Below are 19,220 nucleotides of genomic sequence, written 5' to 3' on the forward strand. Positions count from 1 at the left end.
AAACATTCCATTTGGTGAGAATGGAAGACTGTAGATAAAGACAGCCAGGAGGGGATAGTGTAATCAGCAGAACAACACAAGTGTGTAAGTGTGTGTGTATGTGAGAGAGAGAGAGAGAGAGAGAGAGAGAGAGAAAGTGGGAGCTGGCAGAGAAATTGAGTTAATTTGTAGAGCAGAGCCTGCTCCTTGTAAAGGCTAACAGTGATTGCTGAGCTAACACTACCTCTGCTCTGCTTCTGTCATCATCTTACACACACACACACACACACACACACACACACACTTGAATCTCTCTCTCTCTCTCTCTGACACATACATTACTTAACATGAGTAAATTGTACAAAGTAAATTACATGAGTGCTCAGTTTCTATTACATATGGGCTCCTAAGGAACATACGTTTGGCACCCTACGTTTTAACATTACACTCTGAGGGAGAGAGACAAATTCACAGTTACACCCTTCAGCATATCCTGCTGAAGACTTAGTTTAGTGATAGAATTTTGATTGATTTTTCCTCTACCTCTTACCACGATTATCATGTTATCGCTCTTGCAGAACCACAGTATTTTTCTCAATATTCACATAACAGCTTAGAGAAAGGGGTGAAATATAGATACGGGAGAGCTAGTAATTGGAGGTGTAACAGTCTGTGCGTCCCCAAGCCGCGTCCGTAAGCGAGTCGCTTTATTAGATTGCCCCGCATTGATTCTCGTTGCCAGACCGTTGACTAATTTCCAGGCGGGGAGAAAGGATCGATACGCCGGGATTCAATCTAGCATGGAAATGGAGAAAGTAATTTGTTGTGATCACGATGCTGAATTTAAAACGTGATTACACCGCACCCGTGAGGTCGAAAACTGACATTGCATCTTTTTTAATAGTGTGAGAGCAAACCTACCGATTCAAAAGCGCTACACCCAAGCGTTGGGGACTGAACTTGAGCAAAATTCTTGTAACTATGAACTATGAAGTAACTATGAAGCCTGAACGAAAAAAAATCCTCTACGTACAGTTTATATACCAGTCGTCTTGATTTAAGAGGGAAACTTTTCATTGTTGAAATCAGAATTGCGAAGGTGTTCGACCCGGCCTTGAGCAAACTCATGCGGTGAAATCCAGCGACCACCGCTCCTCAAAATTTACAGGGCCACGGATTAGCTCGCCGTAATGAACAAGTCATGGTGCATGATGGATAGAGGTGGAGAAACTGCGCAGAAAATCTTAGTCTCCCTCAAAAGATGAAGAGAATCAGGACTACATAATTCTTTATAAAATGTGTTTTTGGCTGTAGAATGTTGTTTTAACATGCATAAGAGGTACACAAATGACTTTTTTTTCCCCTTTTTAATAATGTGATCATTTAAAATATTCTGAACGTCGTACAGCTCCTTGCACTGTTTCTTGATTTTTGTTTGTGTTTCACTACTATTCATTGTACTATAGTGTTGTATTTGTACGGTATTCGTATTTGTATTGTATATTTGTATTTGTATGCTGTATTTGTATGGTGCACCTACACACCAAGAACCATTCCTGGTAGGAGTAAACCTGCCTGGCAATAAAACACATTCTGATTCTGAAATTCTGTATGAATGGGTAATTACTGAAATAAGTATATGTGAATGAAGTGTGTAGAATGATAAAGCTAATCCACACTGAACACTGTACACACTCCCACTCTTTCTCATCTGTTAATCCGTTGCTTTTTTTTGTGGGGAGGGGGGGGGGGGGTATTTCTCCACATCTTCCTTATACTTAACTTCTCCTAAGAAATGATTCACTTGGAGACGCAGATCGCTGGATGAGTTTTTAATATAAACTACAGCATTTGTCTCTGTGTTAGATCACAGAACTCACATCACACACACACATGCAGTCAAACACACACACATATGTGAACATACGAACATACATGCATATATATACACTCACACACAGACATACATTTTCATGACTACAGCATCCCCAGGTGACATCATGCCCTGGAGTTCCGTTCCTCCTCCTCATTCTCCAGTTGGTAGGCGGGTTTGTAACGGGTCACGCCCCTGCTGTCCACAGTCTGAAGGGCAGGATTCCTCCGGGTGTTGTCCATACTACCCAATGAGGTGTACCTATGGGTAAACAGACAAGTGCACCGGCCAGTCACTGACGTGGAAAGGCAATCTCGCAATACGGATGGGATAAAGAATGAGCGAAGACTGACAAAGAGGGATTTTGAGATAGATGGATGGATGGATGGATGGATGGATGGATAGATGAGCAGAGAGAAAAGGCCGGTCTCACCCTTTATCGTATAGAATGCAATATGGCACATACAGAGTCCTTAAGAACGACCAGATGTCATGGTATGTCCAATCCTGCAAACAGAAAGAGTTTACAATGAATTCATTAACTGATCGAGTATGTCAAAATGATTATTAAAATAACGTTAAAATTTAAAGCAATGGAGCTGAATAACCTTGTACATGGATGGCCTCTAACTCTCTGCATGATGATGTCCTTATAAGCCGAACAGATTCCTCGCTAGACTGTCTCTCACCGAGTGTCGAATTCATTACTATTCATTCCCCCGGTATTTTTCACATCATTTAGCAGCGTTTGTGTGTGGGTGCTGGTGTGTGTGAGTGAATGAGTCAGACACTAAAATGCACGACCGTTACTCCGTCCAGCCGGGTGGATTTTATGATTTTTTCGAACAGCCGAAGGAACGTTTCTGCCGACATCCGCGATACGCCCGACTTTGCTTTTAACGACGCCATTTCTGAGAGAGGTCCTTGCAACTAAGGCTGGGCATTCTTTTAAAACTCATAAACGCCACAACTATGTTATAATCTTGTCATAAATGTACTTGGGTAATAATAAGGTAAATAATAAAGTCAGGAATTGTACCTTAACACAATGAATCATACGGCACCCAATCATATGCAGTGTGTAAGTGGAATATGGGTAGTCCTGGCATACTAGTCTGTGTGTGTGTGTGTGTGTGTGTGTATGTGTATGTGAGGGTGATCTTCACACACCAGTAGGGGGTTAACCCTCATGTAGTCGGGCCAGCCAGGGTCTGTTGGGCAGAGGGGCGTGAGCGTGTGTGAATAGGGGTCGCTGCGTCTGGTCCCCATAAGGACGGCCCGGAGTTCCGGCCTCCTCTCCCGGACGTCATTCAGGGCCTGCCGAATACTGCCCTCCACAGAGATAAGCTCCAGGTCGTACCTGAAACGTGGCAGGATGGAAACGTGCCAAATAATGAGCCGGAGGAGATCGGGGTGTACGGCGGTTCCACGCTTGACTCTGAGTGAATTACGTATGCGTCTGGGGGGTCAAAGACTCTAACAGTACCATCAACGGCGTGATAATGTTGAATAGAAAATACATATTCAACAGGAGTAATCCTGGTCTATGCATTATTCACATATTAAAAAAAAAAAACAGACTTGTAGCTTCAAGGACGGAGCTTCTGCAAACCGGTGAAAGAATCGGTGAAAGAACGGAGTGATTGTGTGGAGGCGGGGGGGGGGGGGGGTGGGGGGGTGCGACGGCTCATTTTACCTTTTGATTGTGTCCTGTAGAAATCTTTCCATCTCTGGAAAGGGAGAGAGAATGCGAATGTACAGCGCTTTGACTTTGTCCTTACCGTCCGGGGAGCGCCTAAGAGAGAGAGAAAGAACGAGTGATCAAGAAGAGGGGGAAAAAAAATGATAATAATAATAAAAGGAAATGAAAAAGAATGACAAAGCGAAGGTAAGGACGATATATATCGCTTATTGCAATAACGGATCATTTCCCTAATTTCACAAAACAGAAGTTGGATTCGTTTCATCCTGTCTCTTTTTTTTTAACCCGCCCTTTTTTTTTTTTTCTTCCAGGTACTGCTCCCTCCGTCCGTGTCTCTCCTTCTCACCGTTTCAGTGCAGCGTAATACAAATGCAGCAGGGCTGTGCAATCTTTTCCACCGTTAAATCCCACACAGATCTCATTCGTTGCATACTGATCCAATGCCGTTTCTATGGTCTTCAATGCTGTTGCCACCTTCGACCCCAGCGGTGTGCCTATGGGAAACGTAGTTGCGTACACACATAACAACAAGCGTGTACGCCTGCACGGTTAGCAACTGTATTATGAATGCAAAAAAAAAAAAAAAAGATTATGATGACTTCTCTGCTGTGAAATTGGATTTGAACATACTTCATTTAGACGTAAGGCTTGAACAGCATGGTCAGATTTATCTATTAAAGACATGCCTGTAAGGTTTGTGAGAACCTAGAGTCCTCTGCCCCGTGGCTAAGCCTGAAACCACTGACAATCAGCATAACTCCTCTGTACTGCTCGGAGAGCACAGCCTAATTCCCAGACCATTTGGAGGGCTAGCACACACATTTTGACAGGTCTGTGTTTTTTTTCCAGTCTCCCTTACGATGTCTGCACACATTCTATTCTACGTTACCTTTCCCTCTCTTCTCTGTCTCTTTCTCTTTGACACCTGTCTTTCTCTCTGTCCTTCACCATCAGGGATATTTCTGTCTACAACTCAACTTTTCTATGCTTGACTCACAACATGCTGCCTCCATCCGTCTGTCTCTGTCCCTGTTGGTTTTTCTCTCTCTTGCATCCTAACTCACTCCCTCTCTCTCTGACTCCCACACTCTCTCTCTCTGTCTCTCACTCACTTTCTGTCTCATTCACTCACTCTCTCTCCCACTCTCTCTCTCTCTCACCGCTGTTAGACAGTGAATAGACTTCTTCAGTAGCAATGGACACTGGATCCGTGACCAGCGGAACCACGCTTCCTTTGGGCAGCTCCTCCACCAACTGGGCCCGAGCCCGATCCACCTCCTCCGAGTTGTCAGAGTCCAAAACCAGTCGAACGCGGTGGTAGTTGCTCAGCCAATCGGGGTACGAGCCCAGAGAAACACGCTTCCCCCAGCCTGCCTGCAGACGGGTCAGAGCAGAGGCAATTTCGGCCTCGTCCGCGTCAACGAACACCTCCCGGGTGTGGAAGGTGGTGCCCGAACCTGAGAATAAGTGCGTGAGGCCGTTAAAGGCCCGTTCCAGCAGGGAGGGGATGCCAGGGAAGAGGTACACGTTTCGGACGCTGACCAGCGGGTACCGCAGCCGCTGGCCGGTCTGGGGGTCCGTGCCGTAATTAAGTTTGGACGACTCCGGAACCATCGCCAACTTCATGGTGGGGCTGTTGGGGTCACTGGTCCCAAAGAACTCCTCCACGAGTCGAGTGAGCTCCGGGTGAGCGACGACCTTCTCGCCGAACGCCAGAGCCACGCTCTCGAACGTCACGTCGTCGTGCGTGGGGCCGACGCCGCCGGACGTGATGAGGTGGGTCACCGTGGGAGCGAGCTGGGCCACCTCCTTGGCGATGATCTCTGGGACGTCGGGAATGACTGTGATACGCCGCACACATACGCCAAGCTTCCGCAACGCGCAGCACAAAAAGGTACTGTTGGTGTCCACGGTATGACCCTGACAAAAGGGAAATAAAACAATATTTACATACCAAGTCAGCCATTATTTACTCCATAGCATAGTTTATTTAGTGTTAAATTAGGTGTCGCATTGTCTGTGTGGTGTAACAACACAACACTGTCTTTTAACTAAACTCTAATCTGACTGAGTTAGCTGTGTACTAGTATAATAACATTATTGTAGACAAGCTTGGGCTTCAGCATCTGATTGACTGCAGAATGTAGACAGCACAAGTAACCGTACAGTCAGACTTGGAGTGTAATGACTCTAGCCTTGAGCTTTTAAAACAGGTATAGCGCCGTGGGTAGGGCTTCAGACATTTAACCTGAGGGCCCAAATTCAAGTCTCTAGAGTACTAATGACATCACGGTAACAAAAAATGTGTCCAAATAATTTGAGGTTACTGGGTTTTTACCCCAAGCATGATGGTTCAGTCTAAATTATGCCCCTGAGCTTGGCACTTAACTCCAAGATCGCTCCATCGCCTAACTCCAGACATTGTGATTGGCAGTTCAGTTGGGCATCAATTACATTCTTGCATCGTCCTGCTGAACCAATCTGGGTTGGACTAATCTCACCTTGAGAATCTCATCTCCGATGATGATTATAGCTGCTGTGGTCGCACCCCCTTTCTCCTGGGTGGAGATAGTGCAGTTTTGGGCCATCGCAGTGATCTGAGCCCCAACTCTCCGGATCCTCACCGCTGCTCTACCTAAACGGGGCAGGGCCTGCAACATTCAGGCCTTAATCCAGGAACGGCCAAGGAGACGCACCACAAAAATACGAGGAGCGGGGAAGAGAGGTAGAGGGTCTGACAAAGATAGAAACATACAGTCTGAATGACAGTTATACAGCAATAATAGTTTGACATGAGATAACTGCAAGTTAAAGAAATAAAGATAAGGCCGTTTGAAAATAAATGAGCTTAAGAAAAACATAATACATAATAACTTTCCCTAAAAACTATAAGGCAGAGCTGAGCCTCTTCAGTTTTGCTCAGTTGAGAACATCGTAATTACTTCAGTCTTACATTTAACTTGAAGACCCAATACTGACCGCTGTTTTTTTTTTAATTACAGACTATGGGCTTAGTAATGAGACAATATATAGTAACCAAGAAAAACCTGTTGAAGGACAAGACCCCTCTTAGGCTGTCTTTTAGAGTTACAAATTTGAAAGATCAGTTCAGCGTAGGTTATCTGCCAGTGTTGTCTGGCTAGAGTTTCACTTTTCGACTAAAGCCTGCTATAGTAAAATGCAAGCTCACGTTTTAAAATATTTAAAACAATCCTCTTACCTTCGAAACCAAGATCACTATTGGGCAGTATCCCAGACAGCTAAAGTGGGCGCTGGGATTATCAATTATCAATACGGTATGAACAATTCCTTAACTTTTGTTACTGGACATGCCGGTAAGTCACGTCTTCTGGGCCAAGGGTGACGCTACTCACGGTCAACTGTGCTAAAGCTGTTCGCTTCTTTGTGCCGACTAAAGCTTTTCAAATTTCAGTAACATCTCTAGCCTGATACTAGTATAAACCATGCAATATTGGAAAACATGAATTTTCTAGTGTGCATTTCCAGTCTTTATCTTCTAAGTAAGTAATTCAAATTCAGTTAGGTAAGTGCATGAACACCCACTGAGCTCCGCAAACGTCGGTAGTTATGTATCGCCAACGTCACGCGAAGACCATGTGACCTAAAACGAACCAGTTAGAATAGGACAAGACAAAGACACCCGCAGTTAGTTGGCCAATAAGCTGAAAATAAGGCGGGACAAAATAACCATGCTGTGGACCACGGCTCACAATGAGGAAGAACGGTCGTCGGCTGTGTTGTTTCATGACGTCTTTTCGTTCTCCTAAAAATGTTATTTTAAAGCGACTGACACTGAAATTGCACATAAAACGAAACCACCGACATCAGCATACCCTTATCCAGTAAAACTAATTGTGGAAATTTGTAAATTGCAGCCAGAAAAAAAAAACTTGTTCTGGGTTGGATACATCTGCTGTCACTCAAATCAGCTGACCAACTTGCTGGGCAATCGTTTCTGTTGGTGAATGTGTTATAAGCAAAATTTACCAATTCAATTACTCATTAACAACGACGTTTCAGCAGTATGGCTTAGTTTAGCCAAAATGCGTACAGTCAAAGTAGTTTCCCCTTATTTTAACATGAAAGCAAAGTCTATTTCTTTGAATTATGCTGTTAAAATTTAAGTTGCAAAAGTAGCTTTAAAATATTCAGACCTGTCGCTTGACACTCACTTAACAACTTCCACCAATTTGACACCAGGTAAATGTAGTGAACGTATGGGCACCAGTTACTGATTTTACAACATAACAAACAGGACTAAACCATTTGTGAGGTATGATGCTAATTATAAGAAAATCAGCAGAAATTGTTTATATTAAAAAAAAAAGTGACATGTTCATAAGCCCACGTACGGGGTGTCAAACAAAATGATCAGTGTTTATCACTGCTGTAAAAAGTTTTTAAGGAAAGATGGAAAAATCAGTATTCAGTCTTAAAGTTAACAGTCACTGAAAACTGAATTTCTGTCTTCATCTGACAAAAGTTAAAAGGATGAAATGAGTGGACACAAGGACAGGATGGCCCAAATATGGTCTATTTTTCAGCACTCTGGCTTAAAACCGTGAAGTCTCCAGCTCCTCAACACCAGAAGTGCTAGTTGTTAATAAACAGCTTTGGCCAGATGATGACCCCTATCTTGGGTAAGCCAGCAGTACATTTTTACTGTTATTGTTGGTTTCCCTGTTCATTATATTGGATCACAGTTTTTCCAAGACTATATTATATAATCCTGATCAGGGAGCATTGGTAAGTACAATCTTTGTTTGTATCAGTTCATGCTCTCTTTTTAAAACAAAACTCAGAACAATTCAGAGAAAATATTGTGGCTTTAACCAAAAGGAAACCAAAAACACGAAACAAAGTCTTCAAATATAGATAAAACAAATACGACTCCGTGGTTTCCCCTCCAAAGTACAGAATTCACACTCCAGTCTCACAAGACGTACTCTGTGTCATGTTCTGAGGAAAACATTTGGAGAACAGAGCTGTTCTTAATTAATATTGGCTTAGAGACCTATTCCGGTATGGCAACTGGTTTGTATGTAGCATAGTGTCCAGTGTTCACTATGACTTCACCTCCCGATGTGGGAAATTTCCCGTCTTGTGCGAAAACAACAGTCAAGGCCGAGCGCTCTCCCTTGAGAGCCAGGTGCGGGCGCTAGTGTGGACTCCAAGCCACATGACGCAGCCATTCGATCACGGAAGTTGCTTTTTTTTGGACCGTGGTTTAGGGGGGAGAGAAGGGGGAGGAAAGGAAGGGAGAGGAAAGAAGAAAAGTTTCATATCATTTTTTGCTCTCTGTTCAGTTGTAACTGATTACAAGACAGCGGTACACTTGTAACCGTACTGTCCTGTTGCTTCAATGTGATTCTTTAGAAAGTGGGTCAAAAGTGTTTGGACAGTAGGAAAGGAACTCCAGCGCCAAGAGGAAGAGAGCGGGTAAGTTTTTGGCGAAAGTTGACTACTCTTGACTGCGCGATTTCGGACGGGAAATTTCAGTACTACGTGTTGGAACGTGGTCGGTAGCCTACTCGGTTAGAAGTTCTTTCGCTCAACGTTGTCACCGTCATCGATACTTTATTTTTATGTTTCCAACAGGCTACATAGGCCGTCTACACGTCCGTGTTTCTGTTTATTTACTTTGCGATGTGCTATTTACTACATAAAGTATCATTGTGGTAACGCTCTCATATTGTCATTGTGCATATGATACTCACTAAATAGTTTAACAGCAAGGGAAAGTTAGTCGTTACAAATGTAGAAGTAGCCAGTTCAGCCAGCCAAGCTTAACGATACATTTTGACTCGTAATCGCTTGACTGTCATTTTAACGTGGTGGTGGTAATCAAATTATATCGAGAGCTAGTTTGTGAGCATACTCACCTAATTCAGTTAAGTGGTGATCTGTGTTGACTATCTAAAGTGTTTCCCCATTTAAACTATGAAAGGCATTTGTATTAGCCTGCTTAAGGAATCACGTCAAAACAACTTTGTCTTGCTGGTTTCTTGTAGATTTGTTTAATGATACAGACTGTCCCATCTCCCACAAAACGGACTCAAGCGATGAATAATATTTAACTTAACACAACAGCAGCTGTCGCCAGCCGTTGGGAGACGAGCTCAAGTGTTGTAGTCCGGAGACGCTTAACTCATATTTCTCTCAGTTAACCTCTGAATCAGACCTTTAGGTGGTTAGGTAGTAAGCCGTGTAATCTCAAACGGGATTATCTACGACTAAGTGATTGATACAACGATTTATTTGGTGAGGTAATATCACGGTTCTGACCCTCGAGGGAGGCTTTTTGTCCAGTTTTCATCTTAACCTAGACAAAAGGTGGCAGCCATAGCTGTTTCAGATTTTGTGAGCGTTTAATAACTGTCAGTGTTGGCGGATATATATTGAAATCGGCAGTCTGGAAAGCTCAAAATTGAAAAGCACCCTATTGGATTTGCTTTGTAGAGGAAATTTGAAAAATCCTGTGACGTGAATAATTCTGTACAAGTTACCACCTTTGCTTGAGGTGAAGCTCCCAGCACCCTTGACTGATAGTTTATCCACATTTCAGAAATGTTTTGTGAGAGATTCGTGTAATGTTTAAAATGACTGGATTTAGTTAGCCCAAGCAGGTGTAGAGAGGAGTCCTCAAAACAAACATGTCACCTGGTCGTGTCCTCTACTGTATTGGCCTAAATAACCATACAACTCTAAACAGATGTGTTGCCATTGATCATACAGGCCTTCATTGTTTTGCAACAACAAACAAAAACACGTCTGTTCCTTTGAGTGTTGTAATAACAGGGGCATTTTAGAAAGTGAGACATGACAAAACAAAACTTTTTTTTATATGTTTTGTTTTGTTTTGCTCTGGAGCTTAGCATTAGAACTTGTTCCATTTTTTTTAAAAGGAATTTCTTTTCTTTTTTTTAATTTCTTTTTTTTTTGTTGTTGTTGTTGTTGTTATTGAGTTCTTGATAAGTGGGCGACAGGCAGTTCATGAGAGTGTCAGACAGCACAGTATGATAAAATGTCAGACAAGCAGTTCTAAGCCAACAATCTGTCTCTCTTTCTTTCTCTCTCTTTCTCTCTCTCTCTCTCTCTCTCTCTCTCCCTCTCTCTCTCTCTCTCTTACCCTCCCTCCTCCCTATATACTTTATCAGCTAGCATGCAGGCTACTCTAACCAGTCAGCCAAGCCACCATATTTTGTCCGATCCCATCCGATTACAGCCTGGAAGACTGGGCTGACAATCTCAATTATTTTCACCGGTAAATTGACTCACTGAGACCGACTGATATAATATGAACACACACACACACACACACACACCACCTGTATGCTCATACACACACACTCAATCTCCTAGGAGAAAGCTGGCATGTTTTGAAGGTTTTTTCCTGACATGTCTGAGTGACTGAGAGATATTGATCAGTACTGGCCAAATGGGGGCAGTTCTGTATTACCTGTCAAAACAGACGAGAGAGAAAGACTCGTTCACATATCCCTCTCACTGATCTTGTAGTGTGTGTGTGTGTGTGTGTGTGTGTGTGTGTGTGTGTGTGTGTGCGCACGCGCACATACACACACACACACACACACACACTATCACCCTGTTTTTTTTGAAGAAGTTCAGATTGGTTTTGCAAACATTTTTTTAGGGAACGAATAGAGGGAAGAACTATTGAATATCATGAGGGAAAATGGTAACAATGACTGTAGTGCCCGTGTTTATGACAGGCGCTAACTATCGAATTACTACCTCTTTATTGCTGCCCGTCTTCGGGTCTTACGCGATACTGTTGGCCGTATGTGTCCGGACACGTGTAAGGGCATTGCTTGTTTTGTCTGCAGGCTTAAACCTGCGCATGAGTAATCTGACTCTGTGTCATACATTTAGGAAGAACTGAAATGACCCTCATCAGGTAAAACCATAGGCAGGTCAAATGAATAAACCTGTTTATTCCGTCAGCGCCGCTCTTTGGCTTCCCGAAGCAGTTGGTCGGTTAAACTAACTGACGTTCACTGATTCTCGCTGTCTTACTGAGCAAGTGATATGAACAGAATTCAAAGAACAGAGCAGACGTCACTCAACGCATCCATCCCATCGCTGCTGTTCGCCCTGACATGAGCAGGGGTTTCACCATGTCATGAAATTTGCTGCAGAACTTTGCACACCCACTTCACATGAATTTTAGAGGCAGATATGAATCTAGACCTGTTGTTTATTTCATTGTATATATGTGGTCAGCAATGAATGTAACAGGATGTACGGTCTAAGCTGTTTTGCAAAAAAAAACCCCAATAACATTCTTATGAGTAATGTGCTATTGTGTACTAGCCACATAAAACTGTTTTGCAGTGCATCTGGTCCGAGGTATATCGTGTATCCTGTGCAGTTTTTGCTGATGAGAAATTTAGGGTGAGGGTAGGCTATGTATGCAGGTGTGTTTGAGACTCCCTATAAGTGTAGATTTGAATATTTGTGCTTTATTATTCTTTCTTTCTTTCTTTCTTTCTTTCTCTCTGGCCTCTCATTCTTCTGTTGCTTGGTCCTTTATTGAACGAAGGGTTTGTTGGGGGTTGTTTCCTGTTCTGTTCTTCCACCACATTGTACATGACTGTCACTTAACAGTCACACACATGCGCACACACACGTGCACACACGCACGTGCACACACACACACACACAATTCATTATGCTTTGTTTAATTTTTTAATCAAGGTTTGTTGTTACTGTTGTCCCCACATACTTTGTTTCTCTCGTGCGCTCTCTCTCTCTCTGTCTCTCTCTCTCTCTCTCTCTCTCGCTGACCATCTCTCTCTTTCTCTCTTTTTCTTCATCCTCTTTCTTTTTCTCATGCACACATGAATGCACAATATCAAAATTATGGTTCAGGGTTAAGTCTGCCTATAGTTGCATGCCCACTGGCTTCTTTAACGTCTGTCACGACTGTGCGTGTATCTGGTTTGTATACCTGTTTAATTTGCGCAGCTTTCTTTTTAATTGCGCTGTTATCAGAATGATCACGGGCACCGTGCCACATTTGTGGTACGATACCTTCCTGCTGTGCTTCATGTTCATAAGCAATCCGGGCCGCTGTGTGGTACTTTCACACACTTTTCTGCTTAAGTCACCGTCCATAGCTGCTCGCACGGCAGGAGAACCTCTTACACTGTGACTGTTACTAAAAGGTCAGTCCAGGTTCAGAGGTCGGGGACGGTGGGCGACCTCTAACCCTTGTGAATGCGCGTGAATGTGTGGCCCCTCTTACCGCGACAACGTTTCCTTTTCTGTTCTGGTCAGGATCCTACAGAGAGGTCAAAGATCGCCGGACCTCCCAGCGTTTGGACCTCAAGTCCCAGTGTCCTGTGCGTGACATTTCCTTTGATATTGTGTCACAGTGTCTGGTGTGGGGTTTCCCTGTCTGAAAATGACTCTCTCGACACAAAGGGAGCAGTCTAGGGCTAGAATTCGCCATAGATGGAGGTTTAGATGCAACCAGACATTGTCGCATTGTCACTCTGAGAGGGAGAAGACGTGTTAATCAGTTGTACGGGAGTTAAAAAGAGTGAGTAACCAGAGGCCAGCATCAGAGTCAATGAATGAGTGAGAGGTGAGAGAGTATGAGAGGGAAGGTCCGTGTGAATATACAGAGTGAGAGATACTGGGGGGAAAAAAAGGTGCTCTGTTTATCAAGTGCCGAAGGTGAACGGTTTATGTTTATCATTTACGAAGGCTGCCCCTAGGAAAAAAAAAAAAAAAACCTGACAGGTGAGAGAGAGAAAGGTGAGAGTGAGTTCTGAGAGAGAAAAAAGAGGTTAAGCAGATGTGAATAACTGAAGACAAGTGTAAGTGATAGTTTGTTGTTATTGTTGTTGTTAATTTATTGCAATTTTAAACCTCAGTTTCTCCATTTCTCCATTTCTCACGAAGTTGGTATTAGCTGAGGTTTTAGAGGGCTGTTGTTATCCTCACAGGTCAAACCACTCCAAACATGCTTAGTCATTTTAAAGGATAGAAAAAGGACGTTCAGATATGAAGATGAATGGTATAAACATAGTGTCGACAGGAGGCTTGTTCCAGACGTTTAAGTGCAGTTCAAAACGACCTTTTTAGTAAGATCCTCTATGTCAAACAGAGGCTGCTCTTTCTGCCAAGACTTTTAAACAGTTAAGATCCAGTCTAATAAACACTTATAGAAGAACTCTACTGCTAGAGTGACAGAATGAGAGAGAGGGAAAGGGAGAGAGAGAGAGAGAGAAGAAGGAAAAATAGTCCCAGGGAAGGGAGGGAAAGAAAAGGACTGCATATTTTACAGGGACTGGTGTGGGTGAGTGAGAGAGGGAGGGAGAGGTCCTTAAAATAGAAACCTCACATGTTTGTACTGCAGAAGCTGGAGTGAATATAATGTCCACTCACAAAAAAAAAAAAAAAAAAGCATTTACAATTTCCCACAATTCCCCCAGTTTTTACCCAATCACGTCGCAGAAGCATGATTTGAGATTATTACTTAATGCACACTTAAGAGAATCTCCCTCTGTCTCTCTCTTTCTCGCTCTCTCTCTTTCTCTTTCTCTTTCTCTCTCTCTCTCTCTCTCTCTCTCTCTCTCGCTCTCTCGCTCTCGCTCTCTCTCTCTCTCTCTCTCGCTCTCCCCCCCCCCTCTCTCTCTCTTTCTCTCTCTCTCTCGTTTCTCTCTCTCTCTCTTTCTCTTCTTTTGTGGAATTGAATGTGCTTTTAATTTATTTTATGTTTGGGAACAAAGAAAGGTAGAACAAGGTTCAACTATAGCCACAAGTGTGAGATGTGTGAAGTTGTGTTTCCGTTTGGTATATGGTGTTTCTGACGCTGACTTTTTTTTCACACCCCTCTTGGCATGGCGTCTGCTCTTTAACCCCTTTGTGAAGCGTTCAAAGGCCCTCAGTTCTTATTATCAGAAAATGAAACCCTTATGCTTTTCTTTGACCAGTCTTCTGGCTTACGATGGCACAGGAAAGTGGAAATCTGGTCTTTAACAGTAAGATTTTTGTTAGATTTTTTTTAAATTGATTGGTCAATAAGTGTACACACACTGCATTTTGCATGATGGTAGAAATTAGCACTGATAGCACGTTATCCCAATGCAGAATGTGTGTTGTGTCTAGACTCTTGCAAACTCCCCCTCTGCCTAAAGGAGATTCTGTTTGAATGGAGTCATATACATTATCTGCCATATACCTTATTTGACTGGTGGAGTCGACTACGAAATCCTTTATTAATCCCGAGGAAAATTCAAGATTAAACACAGTTTGGCTTCACGGTGGCTTTCTGGGCTTCACGGTGGCTCAGTGGTTAGTGCTGTTGCCTCACAGCAAGAAGGCCCTGGGTTCATATCCCGGGCCTTTCTGTGTGGATTTTGCGTGTTCTCCCTGTGTTTGTGGGGGTTTCCTGTGGGTGCTCCAGTTTCCTCCCACCATCAAAGACATGTATGCTAGGATTAATACTCCTATCAGTGACCTTCGACCGAGCGACTGGCAAAAAGACCTAGAGTGGTCTCCGGGCGCCTGTGGCTGCCAACTGCTCCTGGCTCCTAGTGTGTGTGCTCACTGCTCTAGTGTGTGTGCTCACTGCTCTAGTGTGTGTGCTCACTGCTCTAGTGTGTGTGCTCACTGCTCTAGTGTGTGTGCTCACTGCTCTAGTGTGTGTGCTCACTGCTCTAGTGTGTGTGCTCACTGCTCTAGTGTGTGTGCTCACTGCTCTAGTGTGTGTGCTCACTGCTGTAGTGTGTGTGCTCACTGCTCTAGTGTGTGTGCTCACTGCTCTAGTGTGTGTGCTCACTGCTCTAGTGTGTGTGCTCACTGCTCTAGTGTGTGTGCTCACTGCTGTAGTGTGTGCGTACTCACTGCTCTAGTGTGTGTGCTCGATGCTCTAGTGTGTGTGCTCACTGCTCTAGTGTGTGTGCTCACTGCTCTAGTGTGTGTGCTCACTGCTCTAGTGTGTGTGCTCACTGCTCTAGTGTGTGTGCTCACTGCTCTAGTGTGTGTGCTCACTGCTCTAGTGTGTGTGCTCACTGCTCTAGTGTGTGTGCTCACTGCTGTAGTGTGTGTGCTCACTGCTCTAGTGTGTGTGCTCACTGCTTTAGTGTGTGTGCTCACTGCTCTAGTGTGTGTGCTCACTGCTCTAGTGTGTGTGCTCACTGCTGTAGTGTGTGCGTACTCACTGCTCTAGTGTGTGTGCTCGATGCTCTAGTGTGTGTGCTCACTGCTCTAGTGTGTGTGCTCACTGCTCTAGTGTGTGTGCTCACTGCTCTAGTGTGTGTGCTCACTGCTGTAGTGTGTGCGTACTCACTGGTGTATAGGGTGGGTTAAAGGCAGAGGCTGCATTTCACTGCTCACTGCTCTGTGTGTATGTGACCAATAAACTTCTCCTTCTTCTTCTTCTTCTTCTTCTTCTTCTTCTTCTTCTTCTTCTCCTCCTCCTCCTCCTTCTCTTCCTTCTTCTTCTTCTTCTTCTTCTTCTTCTTCTTCTTCTGTGGGCTGTTTGTCACACAGTAAATTTTAAGGGCTGTGGAGTCGGTGCACAAAGACTCCGACTCCTCAATGTAAGGCACCTCCGACTCCAGTAACCCAGTTTTGCTTCCGACTCCTCGACTCCAACTCCGACTCCTCAACTCCAACTCCGACTGCGACTCTGTAGCCCTGGTATGTTTGTCTTTATTAAATTAAGGTTGTCCCCTTTGGGTCATTTCAAAAAACGACGGATTTGGAGCCCAGTGGTTGTAAATGTGACCAACTTGTCCCATGATCCTTTTGTTAACTCTACAAATGGTCAAGCCAAAGTTAGTTCTTCCTCTGAGGTGATATCGGTGGTTAACAAATAACTTTTTGTTCAAGCGTTTGCTCCTCCTTTTAGCATTTCAGGGTCTGGTAAACATTGACCTCCCAGTGGTTTTTAATAATGGCCAGTTTCATTGGCACATACAGAAAAAGGCCTTTCAGCAGCCTTTGGCTTAGACTCACAATTCACCCTGCCTACTTGAGAATGAATTCCTTCTCCTCTTGTCTTTTTTTTTTTTTTTTTAAACTGTCCCCACACAACAAAATTCACACCATTTACTGGTGAGCAAGAAGTTCCCAGTGCACCTCCCCAAGAGTACTTCTTCAGAAACATGCAGAATTTATGTAGTTATATTTCTGAAACTGCTGACGTTATACCCACAAGAGCCAATTTGCTTGTTTACAGACTGTTTATGACATCCAGGGATTCATTAAATCAATTTTTAAACAGACATCCATCACATCTTATCCATCACTAGCTGCAAAAAAAAAAATCAACATCGGATTTATCCGCTTGCTTGGCAAAGACTGGCATTCGGGAGGGGGAGAGGAAAGGTATGCCGGGGCATCATTTCCAAAGGGAAAACCCTACAAGGGCATGGAAACCTTGAGATAAATGTGTCCGTTTTGAGCCGTTTGTGAAAAGCTAAGCCCAGCAGACGCTGTAGAATACAGCCAAACTCGAGCTCGATTCCAGCCTAACAGCTTCTAACAGAATGCCTCCACCCGGAAACCCTGTCATTATGCACCATAGGGAAGCTGGCAAAGGCATGGTCTCCACCTCTGGTTAAAACACTTCAGAAGAGCACAGTGTTGGGCTGGTTTTGGGTTCTGTCGTCTGAACAGTAAGCATAGGATTGGGTTTGGAAGCATGCCAGTGACCAGTGCCGAAACTGACAGTGGAATGTAGATGTGTCATTGTATGTAGCTGAATGTATAATCAAAGGACTGGTATGCCAGTTTTTTTTGTTTTTTGTTTTTTTGTTTGTTTGTTTTTTTTTTTTTATCTCCCAACACTTTTGTCTTTTTTTTTTTTTTTATTAAATCTCAAAACAACTCTGTTGATTGGGATGCGGTGCTCTCTGTCAGCTGTGATAGCTGAGTTTCAAGATGCTAACATTAGCATCCACACAGTTTGAAACAATGGAAGTAATGAGGCCAAGATGTGAACCAGCCAAACAGTGATCTCATTCACTCCCATTGTTTCCAGCTAAGGATGCTAATTGTTCAAATCTGTATATTCAGTTTATCTCGGCCAACGGAATGTCTCAAGCCCTCTTTGATAGAAATGTTTTACGGTAAGAAAACGATAGTGGAACAACTGTAAACGTGTCTCGTATGGGCTCAGTCGGGATACATTTAGCGGTCGAGTTCACTTTAGCTTCTCCAGGTGACATTTTGGCCTTAAATGCAGTATAAAATGTGTGCGTCAGTTTGGCTGCCTTGTCTAGTCTAATATAGTTTTGATGAAGAAAAAAAGCATTGTTGCCATAGCATTTCAAATGAGTTGCTATTGGTAACTAAAGATCCTCAGCTAAATTCAGTATTTTAATGCTGTAAAGTGTTCAGAAGTTTGATAATCTGCTAGACACGCTCAAACATGCACATACTCTGTGCGCCTGTCTGTCTGTGTCTTTATGTGTGTGTGTGTGTGTGTGTGTGTGTGTGTGTGACTGTGGAACATGAGAAATTTTGGGCAAGCCACAACACACACACCCCCCTCCCATCTGGTCATTCTTTTCATTCCGTAGTGTGTCTGTGCAGGACAACAGTTTTAATACACAAACACACACATAACTAAAAATGAAACAGTCAGTCATTTAATCTCTCTCTCTCTCTCTTCTTTTCTCCCCTCTCTATGACAAAGAAACACACATACACACAAACACACATACCCTTTCAGTGATGAAATAGCTAGCACACCAGGGATTTAATTGCAGCTGCCCTAAAAGTGCACTTGTGTGAACACACCTGAGTCCATCTTCCTGTCATTTGACTTTGTTTTTCTTCACAGCAGGGATAATCAGGTCTTCAGAACGCTATTGCTTTCAACCAATGTTGATTAGATGCTTATTGTAAAAATCGTGATTCTCTTTGGATGGTTGTGGTTCAACAATAACGAAAAGCTGCCCCTTGATTGGATTTTTTTTTTTTTTTTTCCAATGTGTGTAAGTCCTAATGAAGGCTTGCTTTGTGTCTTTGTGTGCTTATATGAATCCGAGTGTGAGTGAGTGAGTGAGTGAGTGTGTGTGTGTGTATGTGTGTCAGTGTGAGCTTATATGCGCTCTGTGGTGTTTTTAGGGAAACAGGCACATACAAGCTGAGCGCGTTGTTGTCCAATGGAGTATGTGGTAAGCCCATGAGACATTCATACTTGTACGCACACACGCGCGCATGCTGACACCCTGAGGCATAGTGGCTGGTTATGTCTTAGCTCACACACTGACCTCATTGGTTTACAGTACACAAGTGACGTTTATTATCTCTGACCTTGTTGTTAGGGTCCTGAGGGGGGAAAGTCTCTTTCCGCTTCTTACTAACCAATGAAAAAATATTGCAGCCAACAGGAAGTGAACTGCCTTAACTGCTGTACACATCTTCAGGGACTTAAATGAATTGTGTTCATTCAAATCAAGACAATACAGGTTCTTTCACAACTGAAGGGCTCCTAGGCTGCTTAATCATATTATCATGATTAATTGATGTAATAGTGATTTGTTTTGAATAAAAGACAGAACAAAGGGCTATTCCTTCACTGGTTTATGTTCCGTTCAGTCTGTGTTTATTACGCTTAGGTATTCTCATAAAACTTCCAGTTAGACAGTGTGAGGGAGA

At 43.4% G+C, this 19,220-nt stretch overlaps 2 protein-coding genes across 3 annotated transcripts in view; one reads left to right on the forward strand and one right to left on the reverse strand.

The window, feature by feature from the left end:
• Positions 1-1,795: 1,795 nt before the first annotated feature.
• On the reverse strand, positions 1,796-7,119 carry flad1 (flavin adenine dinucleotide synthetase 1). 2 transcript variants are annotated; one of them, XM_030783610.1, is made up of 8 exons: positions 6,775-7,119; positions 6,056-6,220; positions 4,715-5,474; positions 3,901-4,048; positions 3,549-3,647; positions 3,023-3,212; positions 2,286-2,359; positions 1,796-2,113 (listed from the first exon to the last, which is right to left on the reverse strand). In XM_030783610.1, exons 2-8 carry the CDS (start codon positions 6,212-6,214, stop codon positions 1,978-1,980), a joined length of 1,566 nt encoding a protein of 521 aa, XP_030639470.1. In that variant the 5' UTR covers positions 6,215-6,220; positions 6,775-7,119; the 3' UTR covers positions 1,796-1,977. The 2 variants fall into 2 exon arrangements, with proteins under 2 accessions (XP_030639470.1, XP_030639469.1); XM_030783609.1 differs by having other exon boundaries at positions 6,056-6,288.
• Positions 7,120-8,853: 1,734 nt separating this feature from the next.
• Positions 8,854-19,220, forward strand: part of shc1 (SHC (Src homology 2 domain containing) transforming protein 1) — a 29,878-nt gene continuing 19,511 nt past the window's right edge. The window contains exon 1 of the mRNA XM_030783603.1: positions 8,854-9,014. The gene's annotated coding sequence lies outside the window, so the exon portion shown is untranslated. The remainder of the gene's footprint in view (positions 9,015-19,220) is intronic.

This window comes from Chanos chanos, chromosome 9 (genome assembly GCF_902362185.1).
Source record: "Chanos chanos chromosome 9, fChaCha1.1, whole genome shotgun sequence".
NCBI lineage: Eukaryota > Metazoa > Chordata > Actinopteri > Gonorynchiformes > Chanidae > Chanos > Chanos chanos.

Excerpts from the sequence above, each read along its gene's own strand:
- flad1 (XM_030783610.1), bottom strand. The coding sequence starts at position 6,214 with ATGTTGCAGGCCCTGCCCCGTTTAGGTAGAGCAGCGGTGAGGATCCGG. Across the intron at positions 3,648-3,900 it reads TATTACGCTGCACTGAAACG|GCGCTCCCCGGACGGTAAGG; the intron begins GTGAGAAGGAGA and ends TCTCTCTCTTAG. Across the intron at positions 2,114-2,285 it reads TGCATTCTATACGATAAAGG|GTACACCTCATTGGGTAGTA; the intron begins GTGAGACCGGCC and ends GTTTACCCATAG.